Source organism: Lissotriton helveticus, chromosome 7 (assembly GCF_964261635.1).
Source record: "Lissotriton helveticus chromosome 7, aLisHel1.1, whole genome shotgun sequence".
Classification (NCBI taxonomy): Eukaryota; Metazoa; Chordata; class Amphibia; order Caudata; family Salamandridae; genus Lissotriton; species Lissotriton helveticus.
This window is the reverse complement of record NC_136068.1, coordinates 1,961,753,706-1,961,777,266: the sequence shown is the minus strand read 5'-3', so window position 1 is coordinate 1,961,777,266 and position 23,561 is coordinate 1,961,753,706. Positions and strand designations below refer to the sequence as shown.

The following is a 23,561-nucleotide window of genomic DNA, read 5'->3' as shown; positions in this document are numbered from 1 at the left end:
AAGAGCTTGAAGTCTTTGCTGTTCCTTGGACTTCTTGAACAAGGGGCAAGCTCTACCTCAAGCCCTTGGAGAAACTCACAAATGTAGATTGCAGAAAGTTCAGGCCAGTCCTTTCACTGCCCAAGACAGAAGCAGCCACTGCAGGCCAACAAAGTAAAGCACACAGCAAAGTGGTAGTCCCTCCTCACAGCTTCTCCAGCTCTTCTTCTTGGCAGTCTTATTGAGCCAAAAGTGTTCTAAAGTTCAGGGGTCTGGGCCCCAGTATTTGTTTCCAAATATCCTTTGATACACTAGGCAGAGGGTGTCTGTGCCCAGCCAGAACCAGTTCTGTCTTCTCTGGTGTGATTTCCCGGCAGGGTGTGGAGATGTCATTGTCAGAGGCAGACCAGGCCCTGTGAGGTGCAAGGATATCTAATCTCTCTTCCCCCAACGCAGCCCAGGACTTTTCAGCCCTTTCCTGACCTACCTAGACTATCGGGAGCCACCCTTGCTTCATAGCTATCTGTCGTCCAGAACCCAGACAGGCAATCCACATCCCAGCAGAGGCACACGGGATGACTGACCAAGAAAATACCGACTTCCTAAAAGTGGTATTATCAAACACAGAATGTAAAAATCGCCTTTACTAAAAGATGCATTGTTAGATTCTGAGTTCAGGCATACTAAATTGTATTTTCCCACCTAGTTCCCAGGGCCCGTTATGTTTATAAGATGTTATAAACAATCTTCCTTTTCTGTCCTATGGGGAACAGGTAGCCTTGCAATAGTAAAAAACGAAATAGGCTGTAATTCACTATCAGGACATGCCAGACACACCAGGGCATGTCCTTCCTTTCACATACACTGCACCCTGCCCACAGGGGTACTTTGGGCCTACCTATGAGTGCCTAACATGTAAGAAAAGGGAAGGTTAGGGACTAGCCAGTGTGTGCACGGGACAAGTTGACATGACAGTTACAAAGTGCGCGCAGACTCTGCAATGGCAGGTCTGAGATACCTTTTCACGGGATGTATGACGTTACAACGCATACTTTTACAACGACTACCATTACAACAAATTTTTTACAACGCAAAAACTTTTACAATGCATACCATTACAACGCAAGATTTTACAACGCAAGTACCTTTACAACGCATACCATTACAACGTAAATATTGGTAAGTATATAATATTTTTTTTATTTAAATTATTTTAAATTATTAAAATATAATTAAATGTTATGTAATTTTATTTAATTAATTTAATTTAAATATAATTTTAATTTATTTTTACAAATTAACCCTGTACCCCAAAAACCCAAAACTGACCCTGAACCCTAAAAATATTTTTTTTAATTTAAATTAATTTAAATTAATAAAATATAAATAATTTTTATTTAATTACATTTAATTAATTTAATTTAAATATAATTTTATTTTATTTTTACAAATTAACCCTGTACCCCAAAAACTGAAAACTGACCCTGAACCCTAAAAATACCCCTTTACCCAAAAACTGAAAACTGACCCTGAACCCTAAAAATACCCCTTTACCCAAAAACTGAAAACTGACTCTGAACCCTAAAAATACCCCTTTACCCAAAAACTGAAAACTGACCCTGAACCCTAAAAATACCCCTTTACCCAAAAACTGAAAACTGACCCTGAACCCTAAAAATACCCTTTTACCCAAAAACTGAAAACTGACCCTGAACCCTAAAAATACCCCTTTACCAAAAAACTGAAAACTGACCCTGAACCCTAAAAATACCCCTTTACCCAAAAACTGAAAACTGACCCTGAACCCTAAAAATACCCCTTTACCCAAAAACTGAAAACTGACCCTGAACCCTAAAAATACCCTTTTACCCAAAAACTGAAAACTGACCCTGAACCCTAAAAATACCCCTTTACCCAAAAACTGAAAACTGACCCTGAACCCTAAAAATACCCCTTTACCCAAAAACTGAAAACTGACCCTGAACCCTAAAAATACCCCTTTACCCAAAAACTGAAAACTGACCCTGAACCCTAAAAATACCCTTTTACCCAAAAACTGAAAACTGACCCTGAACCCTAAAAATACCCCTTTACCCAAAAACTGAAAACTGACCCTGACCCCTAAAAATACCCCTTTTCCCAAAAACTGAAAACTGACCCTGAACCCTAAAAATACCCCTTTACCCAAAAACCCAAACATATAATATTTTAAAAATAATTATATACTTACCAATACTTACGTTGTAATGGTATGCATTGTAAAGGTACTTGCGTTGTAAAATCCTGCGTTGTAATGGTATGCGTTGTAAAAGTACTTGTGTTGTAAAATCCTGCGTTGTAATGGTATGCGTTGTAAAAGTTTTTGCGTTGTAAAAGTTTCGTTGTAATGGTAGTTTGTTGTAAAAGTTTCGTTGTAAATGTTGTTTCACCTTTTCACGTGGGTGGCACAATCCGTGCTGCAGGCCCACGCGTAGCATTTGGTTCCCAGGCCCTGGCACACTCATTGCACTTTACTAGGGACTGACAAGAAAACCAAATATAAAAAACAACAAATAACTGTGGGTCTAATGATCAACTCAGGACATGATATGTATGGCTGGCTATGTGTCTGCTAATACTGTTTGAATAGGAGACAGACTGGACAGTTAACCACTGTGAAAAATGTCCATCAGTTACTCGTTCTTAGTCACCCAGTACATCATCTGGTCTACTCCACAGTAGTTTGACCACCACTCTATCCCCATAGATATATATTGGAGATAAGTTGTGTGGGAGGGATGTCTGGTAGGTGTTATTTGTTCGTAACTGAGAGCAGTGCTTAGGTCTATAAAAACTTCCCTCGAACCCTCAAATAATTGTTTGTTTATTGTAAGAAAACCAAATAGCCAATCATGGACACACCAATTCAAAAAATACTTTACCACAGGAGCACTTGCACTTTACCACTGATCAGCAGTTCAAAAATTGTGCAGAAACACTATGCCAGCAAAAACAGAGTCAAAACCGGGAGGGCAAAAAAAGCAGAAAGTCAGGGGAAAGACGCCAAGAGATGCCAAGTCTAAGAACTATCCAGAGACAAGTACCTGGAATTGCTGGCAGGCGTGTAATTGTGAAGTGAAAACATACAAATGACCCACCTGATGCTATGATAACAAGGACTTTTCCATTTGGTTCCAAACAACTGCTGTAAAATTCCAAAGTTTGGGAGGCATCTTTCACATAATAAAGCATCTAAAATAAAAAGAAATATCATGAACACTGAAATAAAGTCACAACAAACATTGTAAAATGTCCAACTTGTTCATGTTTTTTTCTATTAATATAGGAGGCAATATGAAATTCACCTAGGTGTAGACTGATGGGAGCATTCTATCAAGCCCCTATCTCCACCACAACATCACTTTTATTGATGTTGCGGTGGCGATAGGGTCAGTGCTCTATTATCAAAGCAGCGTTAAGCTACTTAACTTGGCTTAAAGCCACGTTAAGTGGCTTAACGCTGCCCTGATAATAGGGGCCCTTTCACGCTAAACTTAGCGTGAAAGGGGGCGTGCAGTGGGTGTTCCACCGCAACACATCTTTGAAGTCATTGCTGCTACCTATTATCAAGTTTGACAATAATAGTTGGCAGCGCGAACTTAAGACCAGAAAAATCCTGGTCTTAAGGTGGCGAAACGAGGAGAAATGCTTTATTTCTCATCCTTTTTGCGTTTTTCATGTGTGCTGCCTTGTGCAGCACACATGGAAAAATCCAAATGCCATGTTTTTTTCATGTATAGGAAGGTGTTCCTTCCTGTACATGAACAAACCGTTTTTCAAAATGCCATTTTGTAACTTCCATGTATGCTGCACGAAGCCGCACACATGGAAGTTAGAAAACAGCATTTTAGGTTTGTTTATGTGCAGGAAGAAACTGCTTCCTACACATAAACAAACCTCCCTGCTCGCAGACACCCTTGCACTCTGATGCAAGGGTGCCTGCGTTGGCGCTAAGTTGTGTAATGTCGTGCCATCGTAGGGGGAAACGCCAGGCTGCACCATATCCTTGTAAATATGGTGCAGCCTGTTGTTTCCGAAGTGGTGGAGGGAGGAGTTAAGCCAAGACGGCTAATGCCTCGCTCCGCCATTTCCTTGGTAATATGCCCCATAGTTTTCATTTGCATAGTCTGTACTGCAGTTCCTTTAGAGGTTTTTTGTTGCATCTTGCACACTGTCATTTAAAACGGACTTAAATTATTGCTCTCTGTTCAGTACAAGGCATAAGCATCTATTTTTCTCGCTACAATGAACAATAGACTTAAGACCTGATTCACAAAGGTAAACTTGCACTTTTGTGTAAGTTTATGATTTTTTGCAATTCAGAGTATTATCATTATGACTGCAGAGTCTGCGCTCTCCTGCTGGAGACTCTGCACATACAAATATAGGCAGTAGTAGAGATAATACTCATGAAATTGAAAGAAATCGTAAACTTACTCAAAAGTGTAAGTTTACCTTCGTGAATCAGAGCCACAGCGTCGTATTTATGTCACCTAAAGATCTACAGTATAAAAGTAGTTGTAATTAAGCCTTGTGAAAAAGTGAAATGTTTACATCAATTTAATGTCAATTATGATCAATGTAGGTCTCGTTCTTTTCCATTTACAATATGCTCCCATGTTAAAATCCCCAGCATACAAATCTTTACAGAATGATCCAACTATCACCTCTGCCTTCTCTGCAGTGCACCAAACAAGGCCTTGAAGCTTAAAGTTCAAATGCCACTTGTCAATGATAGAAGAATTCAGACAGTGACCAAAGATAAACAGAAGATGAGAATGAGAGACTTCTCAAAAGTGATAGGATGGTAACTCAGATAACTCTTTCCAAAGAAGCACTGATAAGAAATGGGTGGATTTATAAGTAATCCTGATGCATGACCTGAAATACCCAAAAATATGTGGAATCCACCATAATATTACTATTGATGGTAGAAAGGGTGTCTTGCCTACAGCTCTATGAAGCTGCTGGTCCAATACACCTGGTGGCATATTTTGAAAATCAACCTTACTTCCTGGCAGATGTTAGTTAAAGAGAGGCACTACAAAGCAAAATTTAATAGAGTATTTCAAACTGGTAACATAAAAACTGGACATTTGTGTTGCATTGCCCAAGTCACCAACACTGTCATTCCTTCCTTACCCTTTCCTCCTCCTGTCTCTAGTATGGCTAGGAGTATCAATCCAGTTACTCCGGTACCATCCTCCTTTCCAACGACATGAATTTTCAGGGACCTATGGTACACTTTTCTCCTTCTTTGTGTCCATTCACATGCCTACGCATTCGGCGTGCATTATTCTCTTTTTTCCCATTTTGTTTGCATCACAATTTAAAAAAAGAAAAATCACAATTCTGTGACTTTAATCAATGCTGATTTGTTTGCAGCAAAGACTTGACAATCAATGTGCAACAAATCCGCATTTGTGAGTTGTACATGAACTCTGGGTGAAGATACTTGCAAAAATATATCATTAGCTCAGAAGATTTTGGCTGAGCTGAATATTTAAGTGTAATACCTGCATAATGTTCCAGATTCCCTATAATACTACCTGCGTTTAAGAGAACACCATAGAACGGCATCTTTACATAAGGCAGGCAAGGTACACAATTATGCACATTTAAGAAGGAAACTCAATGTTCACAATTTATTGATTGATTGTGGGTTTCTAAAGCGCTAGAATCGACTCCTGAAGGAGTATCTCTGCGCTGTAGACCGCTGGGGAACCCGTCCTGGCTTTCCCTGTGAGATGGTCCCTACTGGGTATCTCCAAGGTGAAACCAGGCATCCCCGGCATATGTGGGGGGCCGTTGTGGAGTTGAGGCAAGCTAATGCCCAGAGTTGCCGAGTGTGATCCCTAGTTAGAGTAGGCACCGGGCGAGAATTATAGAGTCCGTTGACCCTGGGCCAAGACCCTGCCGCGTCGGGAATTGAACCCTGGTCCAGGGCCGTCCTCTGCTCCCGGGTCTGCCGCCTCTAACCAGTGAGCCACACCACACACATTACTTGAAAAACTGCTACGCATCCCACTTCGACTCGCCAAGAGAGATTTAACTATACCTGTATCATATGAATGAAGTCATACTTTTTCTGCTCATGACTCCCCTTCATTTCACTTTCAAATTCAGCTGAGGTCTTATTATGCCAGGTAAAGTTCACACTTTTAAGAACTGATGTTCTAGCAACGAGCTCTGAAACAAAAAAAGTATAGTTATCCTAATTGTTATCAGTTTATTTTTACAGTAAAGTATGCAGCCATTTGTTGAAAAGATAGTAAACATATATAACTTCATCAAATCTTCCAAGTGTTGAGCCACTTTTAACAGGTGCGTATTCTAAATGTATTCCACTGATGAAACAATTAAACAAACAAAACAATGACAGGAAAATGTACCAGGAAGAGATCTTTTAATCATGTGATGTAAAATAAGAGAAAGAACATGTAAGAAAATGAATTATTAACTGGAGTGAATGGTAGACCACTGCAAGTAATACATTCACTAACCTGTAAAGTTCAGGCTGAGGGTTTAGTCATTTAAACCTAAGGATATACTCTGGTAGCGAAGGCACTGAGGTTCAGGACTTTTTAGAGTCCAGAGGTGTCAGGGAAACAACACCCAAAAGACCCCTGAGTTCCTTCCTGTCTCGGTGCACAAATAAACAGAGACACGGGCTTCTCGATGGTGGCGTCAGAGACCAGGGTTTATTTACTGCAGGGATACAGAAGTCACAGGAACCACACAAAGGCAGATTCTAGGAGACTGTTCGAATTGTACAGAGTGGGTCGCTCCTTATATACATGGAAAATGACTTTAGGCAACATTGTTAAAATATCTTCCATGCCTAGCCCGGTATCCCAAACAAAACAATAAACATATACCAACGATAATTATTTGCAAGTTTCCAGTATTCGATCAAGTCTTCATGTCAGTTTTCTATTCATAGATCGATCCGCCTCATCGTAAAAAATGTTTCCTCCCCATAGTAAAAGCCCAGAAGGAAAGGAGCAGAGCCAGGTGTAGAAGATAGAAAAGCAGGATAAGAGATGCTTGTGGGTCATAAAATGGGCACGGCTACTGTCTTCGGCCTCTTAATCGTGATCAGGCCAACGAACACGAGAACCAGTATAACAGGACTGGCTCCAGGCAAGGGAGGCAGCTTCTGCCAAGTCACGCAGCATCAGCCTTCCTGAACTAAAGCCTACGTGTCCCTAACAAGGTGATTCAGCTGGGGTCAACGTTCGTCCATTGGCTATGTGAGGGCAAGAGACAAAATGGACGCCGTATCTAAAATGGATGCCGTGTGTTTTCAACAGAATGCCCTATTTCTCAGTGTATCCGTGCTAGTAGCACAGCGAAAACACTGCCACATATATAATGGATCATTTACGGTTCACTGGTACCAAAATCGTGTCAGTACTACGATACCGAAAACACGGGTTCGGATCGCTACAGAACCTCAGACCGTCCTTTTGCCCTTACATAGGCAATAACTCACTCTATGTCAGAGTCTATCTCTATATTCATTAAGTCACTGATATGGTGCTGGAGCATCATTCTATCTCGCAACGTCTCTCCCGAAACAGGCGTCCTTCTTACGCATGTTGCGGCACAGTGGCCACATAAGGCAGGACCACACTGAACAACGAGACAGCATGAGAATAGGAACACCAACACAACACCAATGACCATCAGAACCTTCCATCCCCACGCAGATAACAGATTCCAAAGCCATCCCATCAGCGACCAATCACCTTTATCTACGTGAATAGAGTCAGCGATCTTGTGTAACTTAGAAATGGCCTCGTACACTGTTGGAGCATTATTAGGAATAAAAACACAGCAACTCGATTGGATCATCTTACATACTCCACCTCGATCTGCAAGTATTACGTCAAGAACCATACGGTTCTGCAACGTCATGAGGCGATCCGCCTGGAGCTCAGCTGTCAGGTTACTAAGGGCACCGGCAGTTTCAGTAATAGTGGATTCAACTACCCGTGTTAGTTGACGCAAGTTCCTACTATTGGCCATGGGCCCCCAGAACGGAAGGAAACCCTTAAAAAAATCTCCTGCTTCTTGGCCAGCAGTATCTTCTTTGTCGAAGACACCTCTCACAACTCTAGTCTTGTGATAATCCGGTGCAGCAGTGTATGTCGGAGGTAACAGTCGGGCAATATAACAGGAGCCTGAAAAGTCAGCCGGCAGCCATGTATATGCTCTGTCTTGGCAGACAAAATAGGTAGCCTTAGCAGCTAAGAATGCAGGGGAAAACTGTGCTGGAAAAATGTACGTTTCAGTACAGTCACTCTTCCCTAGCCGAGCTCTCGGGTTCCTCCCATTCCCTTGCAAACAGACTTGACCTTGGTGGGGCACGACCCAAATCGGAGTCGAGCTCTTACGCTTGTTCTCACCCAAACTAATGCCATACTCCGTAGCATTCCAACCCATATAAACTCACAACTCATCCTTGGGAACAAGCAGAGTGTCATTGACATCACTAACCATGTCAGTAATTCCCTTTACCAAGGCTCTATTAGCAGAGTTATACCTAGTGGAAAGCGGAGGTCGCGGGGGATAGGTCTCAAGAGCATAAACGAACATGGTCTGAAATGCCCAAAATGATCCATTATAACTAAAGGGCAGAACCAGATAGGGGATACCCTTGTCCATGGTATGTGGTATCAGACCGCACACCCAGCAGTTCGTTGTATTTACTACCAGTTGGTGTTGGTGCAAGAGCTGAATGAAAGTGTTATTTATAAACTCAGAGCGTCGAGCTTGCTCATGTGCAGGAAAAGGGTGAAAAGAATGAAGAGAAACAATAGTCGGAGAAACAGAAACATTGGGAGGTACTGTAGATGTAACCGGTGCAAGAATTAACTGGATACCGAAAACAATTCCGCCCACTAAAGTTATTAAAACAGTCAAAAATGTCAGAGCACATTGCATTATGAAACATTTGCTATGCAGAATTTTATACAATTTTGTCTTGCGAGTATTGATAACTGTAGTAATGTAGTCCACACTAGTAGATAGTTCTCAAATAGATTGATTGAGTAGTTGAGTTAAGTCAATAATAAGTCCAGTTGGAGATCAAAGGGAGACCTCACCAGGAGCTCCTATCCAGGTGCTCAGCCCATCCAAACTGTCACTCTCCAGTCAGAGTACTAACATTCTGACTGCTGCAGTTATTAACATTCTAAAGATGGTAGAAATGCATCACATTGGGAATGATAGGATATTACATATCCCCCTTTCTTATATAAAATTTAAAAGTTAAAAACATCATTTTAGAAATAGAGAAATGAAGTCAAGAAAAGTGAGCACAAGAAAGAAAGAATTAGAGAAATAGTAATAGAAGAATGGAATTAAAGCTAGAAACCTAAGAATGGAATTAATTATACAAACCAACCTCCTTTCTTAAACAGCAGAAAAGAAAAGAATAGATTAAATATGAAAAGCAACTCCATGCACACTTACTGGCCAGAATAGGAATGAATGGAGATTGAAAATTTTAGAAATTATAGAATTCAGAAAAGTAGAAAAGAAGAATAAGTAGAAAAGAAGATGAGGAACAAAGAAGAAACCTCATCTAAACACCATTAACCTAAAACAAAATACAAATTAGTAATGCAAAGGTAATAGTGCAAGAAAAATTTCAAAATACGATAAAACATAACATATTTAGCAATTAGTGCATGGGAGCACTTAAATAGAACTAAACTCAAGCTAAATATGACATTAATACAAAATCTCATTTGCACAGTGCACCAGACTAAGAAAAGAACTTACAGGCGTTGCAAATGTGCACAAAATAAAGCTGGACAACCAGCAGATTTGAGAAAACTTAAAACAGGAGAAGTAAAATGAAAAAAAACTTTAAACTTTTCAATACATTTTCTCAAACTGGATTGAAAAGATACAGTATGGATAGGAACCCATAACGATAATGTCAAGGGACTGTATCCCAAGCATAACTCCTTGTTAGTAAACAAAATTGGCACCTACAAATTCCAATGTGGTGCTGATAGAAACTAAAAGGACAATGATCCTTAACAAAACACAGATAGACAAAATTATGAAGGAATCTGCGTATAGACACAAGATGTACTCAGATAAATTAAAGGGAAAATAACCCTATATAATCTACAGACAAACTAATTCCAGTGGAATCTGTGTATGGACTATTGATGTGCACAACAAAAAACTAAAGGGACTAAAACCCTACGTAACACAGAGAGTGTCTGTTTATCTAAAACTGTCAAGCAATACTGAAAACCAAGTCACTAGTGCAACAAGATCCAAATCATTGTAAAACAAAAAAAAACTGCCCAAGGGAACAAAAGTCACGTTGTGAAAAGTACAGACTACTTATATGAGGAATACAAAAGGTGTGACTAGTGAAAGAGTGTGCGCATCACTCAACACTAAAGATGAACTAGGGTAAGGAGACCAGCTCCAAAACATTTTTAAACTGTCTCCAAATGATATTAAAATGTGACATTTCATCTAAACACCATACATAAAGGCAGTTAATGGTAAAGAACATTGCTAATGGTAAAGAACATTGTTAAAGAGACACTACCATTTTATATGATATTGGATTATAAATATAATGCTGCGAAAAGGTATATTACTTATTATAGGTACTTATTTTATACTATATAACAATTTAATGTATTAAAAATACTTAAGTTTTGCACTGAGTTTATTGTACACTTTAAATATTTATTTTAAGAGAACGCCGGTGAGCGAACTGTCTCACCCGAAATTTTGTGTATACTGTTCTTCGTTGACGCAGATGAGCACACAGATGTCGACATGGTCTCTGGTCAGCTGAGCGTAAAGTAATAGTTACCATGAGTGAAGATTCCTCCACTCTACTGTTCTTTGAATCACCCAAGTGAATTTCCACATCTAGTATTTTATGCATCTGCAGACTTCCAAATATACACTGGTGTGTACATCACCGTAAGAAAAGCAAATGTTCCCTGATTCACGCGTTGATTGCAAACATCACGAGCATGCCGTTGCTATGACAATCCAAACATACACAAGATGGCTGTTACGTTGTTAGTAGTGGCGTGAGAAGCGTGAAGAACGTCTTCAAGGGTCGGCGTCACAAGCGTCAGTACTTGAGAAGAATCTGGTATCGCTAATTCCCTGAAGCATTCTACATACGTCATTAAATGGACGGCGGGAGGGAAGGAGGGAAGATCGTTTGTGATCAACCGTCGTTTAACGGACATTCATGAAGGTGAGCAAATAAGCCACGAGTGATGTTGGAAATTGAGACCATTCAGAGTCTTAATTCAGCTGTAATAGCATAGCGTCTTCCCGAATGCTCTAGCAGGTACTTCAAAACTCACTGTCAATTTATTTCCACAGTGCCTTCCTGAATGCGCTAGCAGGTACCCCAAAACTCACTGTCAATTTATTTCTAAATCAGTACCATATGTGTTAGGGCCGAAAACAAAACAAAATATTTGCGTGTAAGTTTCCACAATTTATTTTGCTGCTATTAAAAAAAACTTCCAGTAGATGGCAGTGACGCTGTGTTTATGGTAATGAAACTGCCTGTGATAATAGAAGTATGAATAACGAGGCAGAGAAACAGTACACAAAGGCCGAATGACTAGCTATGTCTAAATCCTTGTATTTTTAAAACAGTCAGACAAATTGCGATCAGCCTAATTGTTGCTAGAGGTCGTGTAGAGGCTTGACGCAGTACAAGATGAGACAAGGCTTGTAAATATAAGGTAATTTAGTGGTTGTAGCTTGTAGAGAAATCTACCATAGTTAAAGAAATGACTCACCAGACACTTGTACAACTGGCAGGTTGTTGTGGGCGACCGATGTCGGGTCACTGGTGAGGTCTCGGTGCCAGTTGGGGTGTCTTGAGTGAAATTCAGGATAACTTGTTCTTGTAACTTGCTTGTAACTTGCTTGTAGAAACTTGCTTGTAGGTCTTGTAGAGGTGAGTTGACAAAAAGGTAGGTAGGTTCGTAATTAGGATCGTCGCCAAAATAATGTAGTAATGTAGTCCACACTAGTAGATAGTTCTCAAATAGATTTATTGAGTAGTTGAGTTAAGTCAATAATAAGTCCAGTTGGAGATCAAAGGGAGACCTCACCAGGAGCTCCTATCCAGGTGCTCAGCCCATCCAAACTGTCACTCTCCAGTCAGAGTACTAACATTCTGACTGCTGCATTTATTAACATTCTAAAGATGGTAGAAATGCATCACATTGAGAATGATAGGATATTACATAAACGTTAACTCGTCGCAGTTCAGAAAGCTCCATCTTCTACAGCCGTTCGCAATCGGATGATTTGTACCTGTTAAAAAATGCCTCTGTCTACCCTGGGAGTTTCCAAAATAAACAGAAGAAACCGACCTTGTGTCTGGTCCCCTGCAAGTTAAACTAGGCACACGTTACGACCCTACGGCAACCCAGATGGCAAGGTTAAGAAAACAAAAAATTCATGAGCAAAACTTCCTGACTGAAAAGAATATGGTAAGATCAATCAGTTTTCAAATAGACAAGTACTTATGCAATGTTATTGGTTCATAGAACGAGAACGCAAGTTGTAACGGAATTTTTCAGGTTGTGTCTGATCTTGAAACAACGGATTTGAAGATGCAGCAATGTTCAAATCCACAGGTGGCAAATGTTCACTTTGTGCAGTGCTCTGTTCAGGGTTCAAAGAAACAGTTCCTGGTGCGGTGTCAGAGTTCTGTGTTTCAGTTTGTCTGTCCGTTGTATACTCTGCATCGCTGAAAGGGACAAGCCTAGGAACAGGTTCGGTCTTGGAAACACCAATTCCCTGTCTAGCCCAACTGTCATAGGGGAGTGGAGAGGCACACACTTCGTATGGGTAGCGTGCACCCAATTTTTCCTGCCGGCTAGGCGTACAGCAGTTTTTGTGGCCAGGAGCACTTGAAAAGGACCAACAAATCTTGGCTGAAGGTTTCGGGTTCGTCCAAAATTCCTTACGAGAACAAAATCCCCGGGTTTCAGTGCGTGTCCTGGACCCTCTGGCGGCTTAGGCAAGGTTTCAAATACCTGTTGATGAATAAGATTCAATTTAGCAGTCAGGTCAAAAAGGTAATCAATCAACATTGGATATTCGATCCGATTGAATTCCTTGGGCCTCGGAACTCCCCAAACATTAGCAGGGCGACCAAACACAATCTCATATGGGCTAAGCCCTACTCGAGAGTGTACAGTCGCTCTGGTAGACAGTAAGGCCAAAGGCAGTGCATCTGGCCAAAATAAACCAGTGGAGCTTGGATTTTAGCAAGTTTCAGCTTCAAGGTACCATTGTACCCCTCAACCAAACCTGCTGACTGTGGATGATTCGCACTGTGGAATTTTTGCTTAATTCCCAAACCTGCACACACACTTTACATAACTTTCCCTACGAACTCACTTCCATTGTCCGACCATACAATCCGTGGCACGCCGTACCTAGGGAAATATTCTTTGAGGAGGATTTTGGCAGTGGACAGGGCAGTGTTATGCTTTAACGGATAAGCTTCAATCCATCTCGAAAATGCACAGACTACCACTAGGACATATTTGAGGTTGTTACACCTGTCCATGTGGATAAAATCTAACTGGATCACTTCAAAGGGACAAGAAGGGGGAGCAAAATGACCAGCTGGGGTTGGGGTTCCCTTGCCAGGATTATGCATCAGGCATACCATGCAATTTTTCACCACTCTCTCCGCACACTTAGCAATCCCATCATTCTTCCATACGGGAGCTAACATCTTACTGATACCTTTCGTACTGATGTGCGCTATTCCATGAGCCATCGTAACCACCGCAAGTACATACGCATCAGGCAACATCCATCGCTGATGCTCTGACAAATCAATCCAACATCCATTCGAATCCAATTTACCCATTTTCTCCTTCCATGCATTCCTCTCACTTTCAGTAGCTTCATTCTGAATTGCCTTTACACTTTCAATCGTATTCTCGCACATCCCTGATTCAGCAATCCATCTTGCAGACATTGCGATATACATTCGACTCATCATATTCTTGGCCGTCTCCTTAGCGACCTCATCTGCGAACGCATTCCCACGACCAACGTCATCCGTAACCTTTCGATGGGCACTGCATTTCACAATCGCAACTTCCTTTGGTAAGGTCAGAGATTCCAACAGGTCATTGACTAATTGTCCATGTTGGATCTTAGTCCCATGGGACGTAAAGAAACCTCTTTCCTTCCACAAACGACCGAAACTGTGTGCTACGCCGAAGGCATATTGACTATCAGTAAACACGTTCACTCTCTTTCCCTCAGCTAAAGCACACGCTCTCGTCAATGCAATTAATTCTGCAGCTTGGGCAGAATTCTGACTCACTCTTGCAGTCTCAACAATCGTGCTCAAAGTCGTAACTGCGTACGCACTAGTCACATCACCATTCTGGAGTTTAAAACAAGATCCGTCCACATACAAAATACCATCTGGATCTAGTAATGGAGTATCTTTTAAATCAATCCGTCCTTTTGTCTCTTCCTCAGTTCTGAAGCAACAATCATGGGGTTCCAAATCACTCGACTCCTGAGTAGTCGGCAACAGTGTTGCTGGATTCAATATGCTGCATCGCTTAATCTGAATGTGACTTGCCAAAAGCGTCAGCTCATAGCCTGATAGTCTAGCACTGGTGAGGTGCTGAGTTTTCGTTCGATTCATGAGTGTATCCACGGCATGTGGGACCATGACTACTAACATATTGTTCATGACCAATCCAGCAGACTGTCGAATGGACACTGCAGCTGCTGCTGTAGCTCTCAAACAACTTGGCAATGCTCTGGCTACCGGATCTAATGTCGATGAGAAATACGCACACGGTCGTTGCTTGTCACCGAATTGTTGCGTCAAAACACTCAAAGCGCAACCCTCTCTTTCGTGGACATATAGTGTAAACGGCTTACTGTAGTCAGGAGTACCCAACACAGGAGCTGAACACAACGCATCACGCAAATCAGAGAAGCTCTGCTGACATTCATCAGACCATGGCAAAGGACTCGGAACACCTTTTCCAGTCAGAGCCACCAATGGTTTTGCCATAAGAGAAAAATTTGGGATCCATTGTCTGCAATATGACGTAATACCCAAAACCGCACGCACTTCTCTCTGTGTGCTTGGTACAGTCATCTGCGAAATTGCTTTAATTCTTTCTGGGGTCAACCTTCTTCCCTCTTTTGACAAAAGATGACCTAAATAGGTCACTTCTTGGCAACAATATTGCAGTTTAGAAGGTGACACCTTGTGATGTAAGTCTGATAAATGATGCAGCAAAGAAATTGTAGCTGTTTTGCACGTTTCCTCGTCATCAGCAGCCACTAAGAGATCGTCTACATATTGGATAAGAGCAGCACCAGGAGGAAGTGCAAAAGTATCTAAATGACTTTTTAATGCTTGGCTGTAAATCGAAGGGCTCTCACAATAGCCTTGTGGAGCGCGTTTGAATCTGAAGCTACGACCACCTAAGGAGAAACCAAAAATATCCCTACTGCCTTCGGCTATCGGAATGCTGAAGAAGGCATTCTTCAGGTCAATCACTGAAAACCACGTAGCTAAAGCAGGAATTAATGTAAGTAATGCAGTGATATCCGGGACCACAGGAAATTGCGGAACCACAATTTTATTAACCTCTCTAAGGTCAATCACTAATCTGTAGACTGGAGGTTTGGAAGGATCAGTGCGTTTCAAAATCGGCAAAACAGGACTGTTGCATACATTTCCTCTAGTTTCTTCTATCACATCTTTCTGTATCAAGTCCTGCACGATCAGTAAAAGCGCACATTCACCTTCATTTGAAATCCGATACTGTGGGATTCGTGGAAATCTAACATTCGCCTTCAAACTCACCACATAAGGAGGAATTTCCAAAAGACCTACATCGTTAGGACCAGTTGCCCAAAGGGTATCAGGGAGAGAACGCAGCTCCGGTGGGAGCTTATCCATTGACAAATACATTGGAGAGATCACTCTCTTACCCAACGTGAGCGGTACCCCTGAAGGAGAGCAATACAATGTCGCATGCAGGCGTTTTAACAGATCTAGACCAAGCAGATTCTCATTACAACCAGTCGTTAGAATAAGGGGTGCTTCTAGATGACATGGTCCAACAGAAATGGACAAAGGACCAGAAACAGGGTTGTGAACAGGGGCGCCTGAGAATCCTACCGAAATGTTGGTTAAGCCAGACAAAGGTGCGCCAGGGAGGGTATACACCTGTTACAACGCATTTTTTACTCCGCACTACCATTACAACGCGACCATTACTCCGCATACCATTACAACGCATTGCGCTGGGGGGCGCTCTAGGATAGGTAATAAGTATAATTTACTATCCAACACCTTCCCTAGGGTCCACAGGGACTGGAGTTAGAATAGTAAATTATACTTACCACTATCCAGCGCCCCAAGGCGCTATGCGTTGTAACGGTATGCGGAGTAAAAGTCGCGTTGTAATGGTCCGCGGAGTAAAAGTATGCGTTGTAACGTCATACATCCGCCAGGGAGTTTCGCATGCATAATTGAACTTTTTGCCGCACCAGTATCCAACAGAAACGGTTCAATCACACCTGATGTAGCTACTGCGACATAAGGTCCACTCTGATCGACTGGAACTGATACTACTCCCTCTCTTTGCCTATGGCTGTCCTAATACTCACTTTGCTGTACTTCTCCATTACCCTCATAATAATCTTCAACATGATATTGTTGAGATCTACCCGATGGCACATTCTGCTGATCAAAATAATTAGAGGAACGATCAGTCTGTGGAGGCACAGTACCGCGTCCTCTGCCTCTAGGAGCTTGCATGAAACCACCACGGCCTCTCGGAGCAGGGACACCGCTAGTTTGTGGATGCAGAACTGGACACTCATTCTTATAATGACCCTCCTTTTTACAATAGGCACACTGATTCCATGCTAACTGTTGTCGTGGAATACTATAATCAAACCTTTGGGACATTCCTTGCTGGAACTGTGCTGTTGCTGAAACTGGGGTCGCTGCTGTGAATCTGACTGATTCGAGTGAGGCGGATACGCCTGTTGCAAAAGAACTTTAGTTTTCAAGTCTTTTGTCTTCTTCTCTGACTTTTCCTTCTCTTCTTTTTCTCTATTTTCGTAATACTGAGCAGTTGCAAGTATCTGTGCTGTCGTCGATACCGCCCATGCACTCTCAGAAGCCTTCAACTTATTACTTAATTCAGGCAATAAATTAAACACAAACTTGTCGACAAACAATCTCTGGCCTCCCTCAGTACTCATATCTTAAAAGGGACACCATCACATCAAAAACGTATCGCTGAGTTGGTACATTCCATTGCATAAACGTATCCAACACCTTTTGTGCATCGTATTTCACAGTTTTCGAAACCCACCTAAGAGCTGTCGAATCTAACATTTCTCGTTCCTGGGGACCAGGAAGCTGACTACGTCTCTGTGTAGAGTCAGAAACGGTGGTCTTAATAAAAGACCTGTAAAAAGGGGTTAAAATATTAGTTACAGAGTCAGTTATTTTCCGACGAACAGAAAGCGGAGTCAGAATGTTTACAGAGGTCGGGGACAAGGAAGCTGGAGCGGATGAAATTGTCAGGGTAGGAGCAGTGGGCAAAGTAGTTTGCAAAACAACAGGCACAGGCGGAATAGGCAAGAGGGGGTGCTGGAGAAACATTAACCACAGGAAGGACAGGAGCTTGGATCAAAAGAGGAGGAACAACTATTCCAGGCTGACCAACAGCCGGTTGTACAACAGGTGGCAACTATGGTGCCGTAACACCCTGTGCATACGGTGGAGGTGATCTCAACAGATAAGACAACAGGGGATCCTTTTCGGGGTCCTCTGCTGGCTTAGCAGGACACGATGCCAAGGCAGGGTAGCACTTGTCAATCGCCAAATTATGCTCTCTATTCGCTACCTCTATTGCTTTTTCAGTCTCGTTGACATGCAACTGCCTAGCAGACTGCATTAAAGTCAAACTTTTCTCTTTCTGTTCCTTTTTCATTTTTCTTATTTCTCTCTGTCTGGCTTCCTTATGCCAAAAACGAAAAGAATCAAACATTGCCGGCCGGGCTTTCTTCTTAAATAATTTCACTTCCAGGTTATCGAGAATTTCAGTCTCGAAGCTACCATGTGGTGGCCAACTAAGGACACCATCTTTCCTGGTGTATCGGACCCACACTTCATTGTAAGTGATAGGACCCACACCATGTTTAAAGTAGAGCTCATACGTTGGAGTTCCAATCGGAGGAACCGGACACGAGTCCTCCAACCGGGAATCCCTGTTGCAACTTAACCAGGACAGGAAACAATTACTACGACTAGCCATTACAAATTAAGGACAATATTCTAACCAAATGTGCAAAGAACTTAGGCCTACCAAGAGCATCCAAATGAACCAATACCAAAAACCAAAGATTATCTTTGGCAAGAGCAACCAGTGATAATCTACAAAAGCAACCAAGAGTATCCAAAACAAGCGTATCCAGAAAACAAAAGGATTATCCGTACAACAGTGACCAATGATAAATCCTTACAAGAGCAACCAAGAGCAACCAAACTGGGTGCGACCCACTTAATACTTAACTGAAATGTCAAAGACGTCACCAAGGAGAACCCGTCTACGTCTCGCCGTACTAAGGTCTGCACCTGAGGTCCAAGACAGGGCGACAGTCAGGGCAGCGGTCCTCTGTAGCCGTCTGGGAACGGGAACCCTCGTGGAAGAGATCGTCAGGCCACTTTTACGACATGCAGGGATCGATGAAGCGGGGTACCTCCCTCCGGAATCTTCACACGAAGCTCCTCGAAATCTTCAGGCTTTGGACCGGTACCAGTTGACGTCGCCCCCAGTTGGGCGCCAAATGAGGTTCTGGACTTTTTAGAGTCCAGAGGTGTCAGGGAAACAACACCCAAAAGACCCCTGAGTTCCTTCCTTTCTCGGTGCACAAATAAACAGAGACACGGGCTTCTCGATGGTGGCGTCAGAGACCAGGGTTTATTTACTGCAGGGATACAGAAGTCACAGGAACCACACAAAGGCAGATTCTAGGAGACTGTTCGAATTGTACAGAGTGGGTCGCTCCTTATATACATGGAAAATGACTTTAGGCAACATTGTTAAAATATCTTCCATGCCTAGCCCGGTATCCCAAACAAAACAATAAACATATACCAACGATAATTATTTGCAAGTTTCCAGTATTCGATCAAGTCTTCATGTCAGTTTTCTATTCAAAGATCGATCCGCCTCATTGTAAAAAAATGTTCCTCCCCATAGTAAAAGCCCAGAAGGAAAGGAGCTGAGCCAGGTGTAGAAGATAGAAAAGCAGGATAAGAGATGCTTGTGGGTCATAAAACGGGCACGGCTACTGTCTTCGGCCTCCTAATCGTGATCAGGCCAACGAACACGAGAACCAGTATAACAGGACTGGCTTCAGGCAAGGGAGGCAGCTTCTGCCAAGTCACGCAGCATCAGCCTTCCTGAACTAAAGCCTACGTGTCCCTAACAAGGTGATTCAGCTGGGGTCAACGTTCGTCCATTGGCTATGTGAGGGCAAGAGACAAAATGGACGCCGTATCTAAAATGGATGCTGTGTGTTTTCAACAGAATGCCCTATTTCTCAGTGTATCCGTGCTAGTAGCACAGCGAAAACACTGCCACATATATAATGGATCATTTACGGTTCACTGGTACCAAAATCGTGTCAGTACTACGATACCGAAAACACGGGTTCGGATCGCTACAGAACCTCAGCACAGTGCAGACAAGCTTAACGTAGGAAAAATGAATTGAGCATTTAGAAGTACCATAGCAGGTGAAAAGTAGGCCTGGGTGGTAAATTTCGTTCCGCTTGCTGAATTTGCGGAATTTGGGTAATTTTGCGTTCCACGGAGAATGCGCAATTGCTAAAAATTCTGATATTCGCGGCTTTGCGGAATTTTTTGCTTATTCGCGCTTGCAAAATGTGTGTTTGAGAGATATTTCTCCCGAGCCTGCAAACAGCGTTCACGAACAGGAAAAAGGCATTGCAAATGGGCGGAACAAGAAATTCCGCGTGTTCGTGGAACTTTTGCATGCTCGCGGAGATTTTTTAACATTTTGCGGACCTTTGTGACTACGCGAATTCCGCCCAAAAACTAAATAAAACCCCCACTACAATTTACACAAGTACAGCCAAATTTAACAAATGAAATGTAACCATAATGACAAAAAAATTCAATAGGGAAACAAGAGCTTTGAATACTTAAAGATTTAACAATAAAGGCACCTTGAAAAATCAAAACCCCAATGAGGAGTACTGTTCACAGGTGACTGTGACATTGACACAATCTTGTGCCATGCAAAGTCATCCTATCGAACATTTTATCTTGACACTAAGGGCCAAATGTAGGAGCTTAAATACCGGTCAGTAACGGCCAATTTCGGCTGTTACCGACCGGTATTTAAGAATTGGTATGTAGGAGCATGATTTTACAGATTCGGTAAATTTACCGATTCTGTAAAATACCGAATCGGTAAATCCCATATGTAGGTGGGACTCTTCTGAGTCCCAAAGGCCCTACAAATTCGGTATTTTACCACCCAATCCAATTGGGTGTTAAAATACCGAATTCAGGTGTGCATGCACATGTGTGCATGCACACCTAGCCATGTGACAGACAGACATGTCTTAAGGGCATGTCTGTGTGCCACATGGCGCACATGCCTATTTTTGGGGTGCCAGAGGGTGTCAAAGTGACACCCCCTGCACCCTTACAAAATTCGGTATTTACCGATTCGGTAATTACCGAATCGGTATTTCCTATTGATTCCTATGGGCTTCACAGCCCAAGTATAACCTACAGCCTTACTCTGCTAAAGAACTTTAACTTCCATTTCAGAGTCTAAGGGCTAGATGTAGGTAATTCATATTTACCGACTCTTAAATACCGAATTTTACCGATTCGGTATTTAAGAGTCGGTAAATATGAAGGGGGGAGATGTAGGTATTTCCAGATGTTGAAATACCGAATAGTTAAAATTCGGTATTTACCGATTCGGTAAATATGAATTACCTACATCTAGCCCTTAGACTCTGAAATGGAAGTTAAAGTTCTTTAGCAGAGCAAGGCTGTAGGTTATACTCGCGGCAGTACTCTTGCAGCTGAATAGCCACGCGATGAGGGCTCATTGAAACCGGTGGCTTTGGTGGGAAAAGTTTGGAGAGGGAGCAATTAAAGTTTTGTGGTAGACGAAGCCCTTGCATGGGGGGATAGTTTCATGCCTTAGCCCGATCAAGTTTTCTACCTTCAGACCTAGGGCCTAATTTATTTGCTGATGGCTGGCCAGTCCCCTGTCAGGGTGATAGAGTGATCTACTTTGTCTCCCTGATGGAGAGACCAACCATCAAAGTTTGAAATGCTTATCAGCCCGGCAGACATTTGAAGTATTGAGAGGTAACACTGCTAAAGCGGTTCCTGACAATATATTGTAATATTTCCCAAGGGTTCTCTCACACATGACCGAGCTGTATGGCAAAGTTAATATTTTGGTGATTTTCATAAAGAAAATCCCAAAGCAGGATTACCTTTTTGCAAATAAGATAACAACAATTCCCCCTTCACCATGACGGCATTGGGCACTTTTCAATGCCACTTATGCCCCGAGTTTTCCTGGTGGTGACGGGCATTGAAAATTGCCTCTATGATTAATCATCTAAATTTGGTGGTTGGACACATAGCCAAATCATACAGCCTGTCCAGCTGTCATAGAAGTTTGACCATGGCAGAGATGGAAGAGTCTCTGTGTTGTCAAACTCTAGTCCGCTCGACTTCAAAACCAGACTATAATTTTGGCAGGAAAGGAACACCACAAACGTTGTGTTGGAGTCCGCCCTCCACCAAAATTTCAATCGGGCCCTTAGACTTTTATATGGAGCTCAAACTACTTTAGGATGGCAAGCCTGAAGCTATTTTCAATGGAGTCAGACACCTTTGTGAAGTGCCGCTGACACTCCAGAGGTCTTGTAAGTCGAAAAATTCCCAACATTTCAGAGTTCTTGGAGCAGCTCCTATTGGTCTCTTCTAAGATGCCAGGACCTCATCGAGAGCACGTATGGGCCAGTCTTCACACCAGCAGAGGTCATAAGAAGGGTTCAGGCCAGTTCCAGCTGCTACTTTTCCACTGGGCCCTTCAGGAATAAGGCCTCATGCCGCATAGTGTGTCCCTGCAGCCACAGAGGAGGTCGGCAAATTGAACCTTAGAATCCGCTGTTCTGAGTACACGTGAGAGCACATCCAGAGATCCTCGGTATTCAGACAGCAGGCTGAGTCCTTTTTTTCCTCTTCTACAGATCCAGGATGTGTTCTGAGGAGATGGTGATGGGGTTCATTTTTGTACAGTTCAGTAGCCAGTGGGTTAGGGTTACTCCTGGGAACTCCCTAACTAGTGGGGAAAAGTTCCAGGGGCAACTTTTCCCACTTGTGAAGCACATCCTGTTTGCCTTGCTGCAAAATATTTGAGAGTGCACTATTCTAAGGGATTTCAACATGGCACAGTGCTCCTGACCTAGAAGGGAGCATTGTGCCAGTCAGGAGGTTCGTTCATCCTCCGCTCTATTGCTTTTATTGTATTGCCTGTATTTTCATTGTTGTGTCTGTGACTGCTGTTGTCTGTCTTCTCCGCTGCCTGTACGTGGTCCGTGCCCCTTTTTCTTCCCTCTGTTACCCTCGCTGTCCCTGTGCTCTCTTTGTCCGGTCTTTCCTTCTGTACCCCTCGCTGCCCCTGTGTCTCTGCCCGGTTTTCCCTTCTGTTCCCCTCGCTGCCCCCGTGCCTCTCTGCCCGTTCTGCCCTCTGTGCCACTCATTTTTCCCTGATTTTTTTTGTGCCTTTCTGACCTCTGTTCCACTCATTTTCCCTCATTTTTTGTTCTCTTCTGCCCTCTGTTCCACTTGTTCATTGTCCCCCGCCTCCCTCGCCGCTGCATCCCCTGCGGCCTGCCCCCTGACTATTTGCTGCCTCCGCCTCCCAGCTGCTCTTCCCTCCCACCTCCCCATATATGCCAGCCGCTGTGCGGCCATGCTGCTGGCGCGCAGAAGGCATGCCGAAGGGGATCCCGTCTGCGCCCGTCCGTGCCTGGACCGCGCCTGGACCGCGCCCAGTGCCAGAACGCCTGGCGCCCGCACCCGCCATGACGACCACAGCCAATAAGACGCCAGCACTCTGCACACTCTCAACTCCGGACCGAGCCACACCTGCTTCAAGGCCACCCCCAAAAGCACACAGGCCCCTTCACCTGCCGGAACTGCAGCTACACCAGCCTCAGGGCCAATGAAACACCCACCAAAAAAAAACCAACCACCTCCAATGCATACTACTGAACACCCGCTCTGCACGCAAGCATGCCGTGGAGCTCTGGAACCTGCTTGACACAACATCTCCGGACATTGTCCTCCTGACAGAGACCTGGTTGAACGACTCCTCCACACTCGACATCGCTATGGCCATCCCAGATGGCTCCAAGAT

The 23,561-nt window shown here is 43.0% G+C and overlaps 1 protein-coding gene across 2 annotated transcripts in view; it reads right to left on the bottom strand.

The window, feature by feature from the left end:
- LOC144767911 (histamine N-methyltransferase A-like) overlaps positions 1–23,561 on the bottom strand; it is a 254,126-nt gene that overhangs the window by 108,172 nt on the left and 122,393 nt on the right. For both annotated transcript variants that reach the window (XM_078651250.1, XM_078651251.1), the window contains 2 exons: positions 6,077–6,207; positions 3,117–3,210 (listed from right to left, as the gene is read on the bottom strand). In XM_078651250.1, the coding sequence (XP_078507376.1) occupies positions 3,117–3,210; positions 6,077–6,207 (225 nt within the window). The remainder of the gene's footprint in view (positions 1–3,116; positions 3,211–6,076; positions 6,208–23,561) is intronic.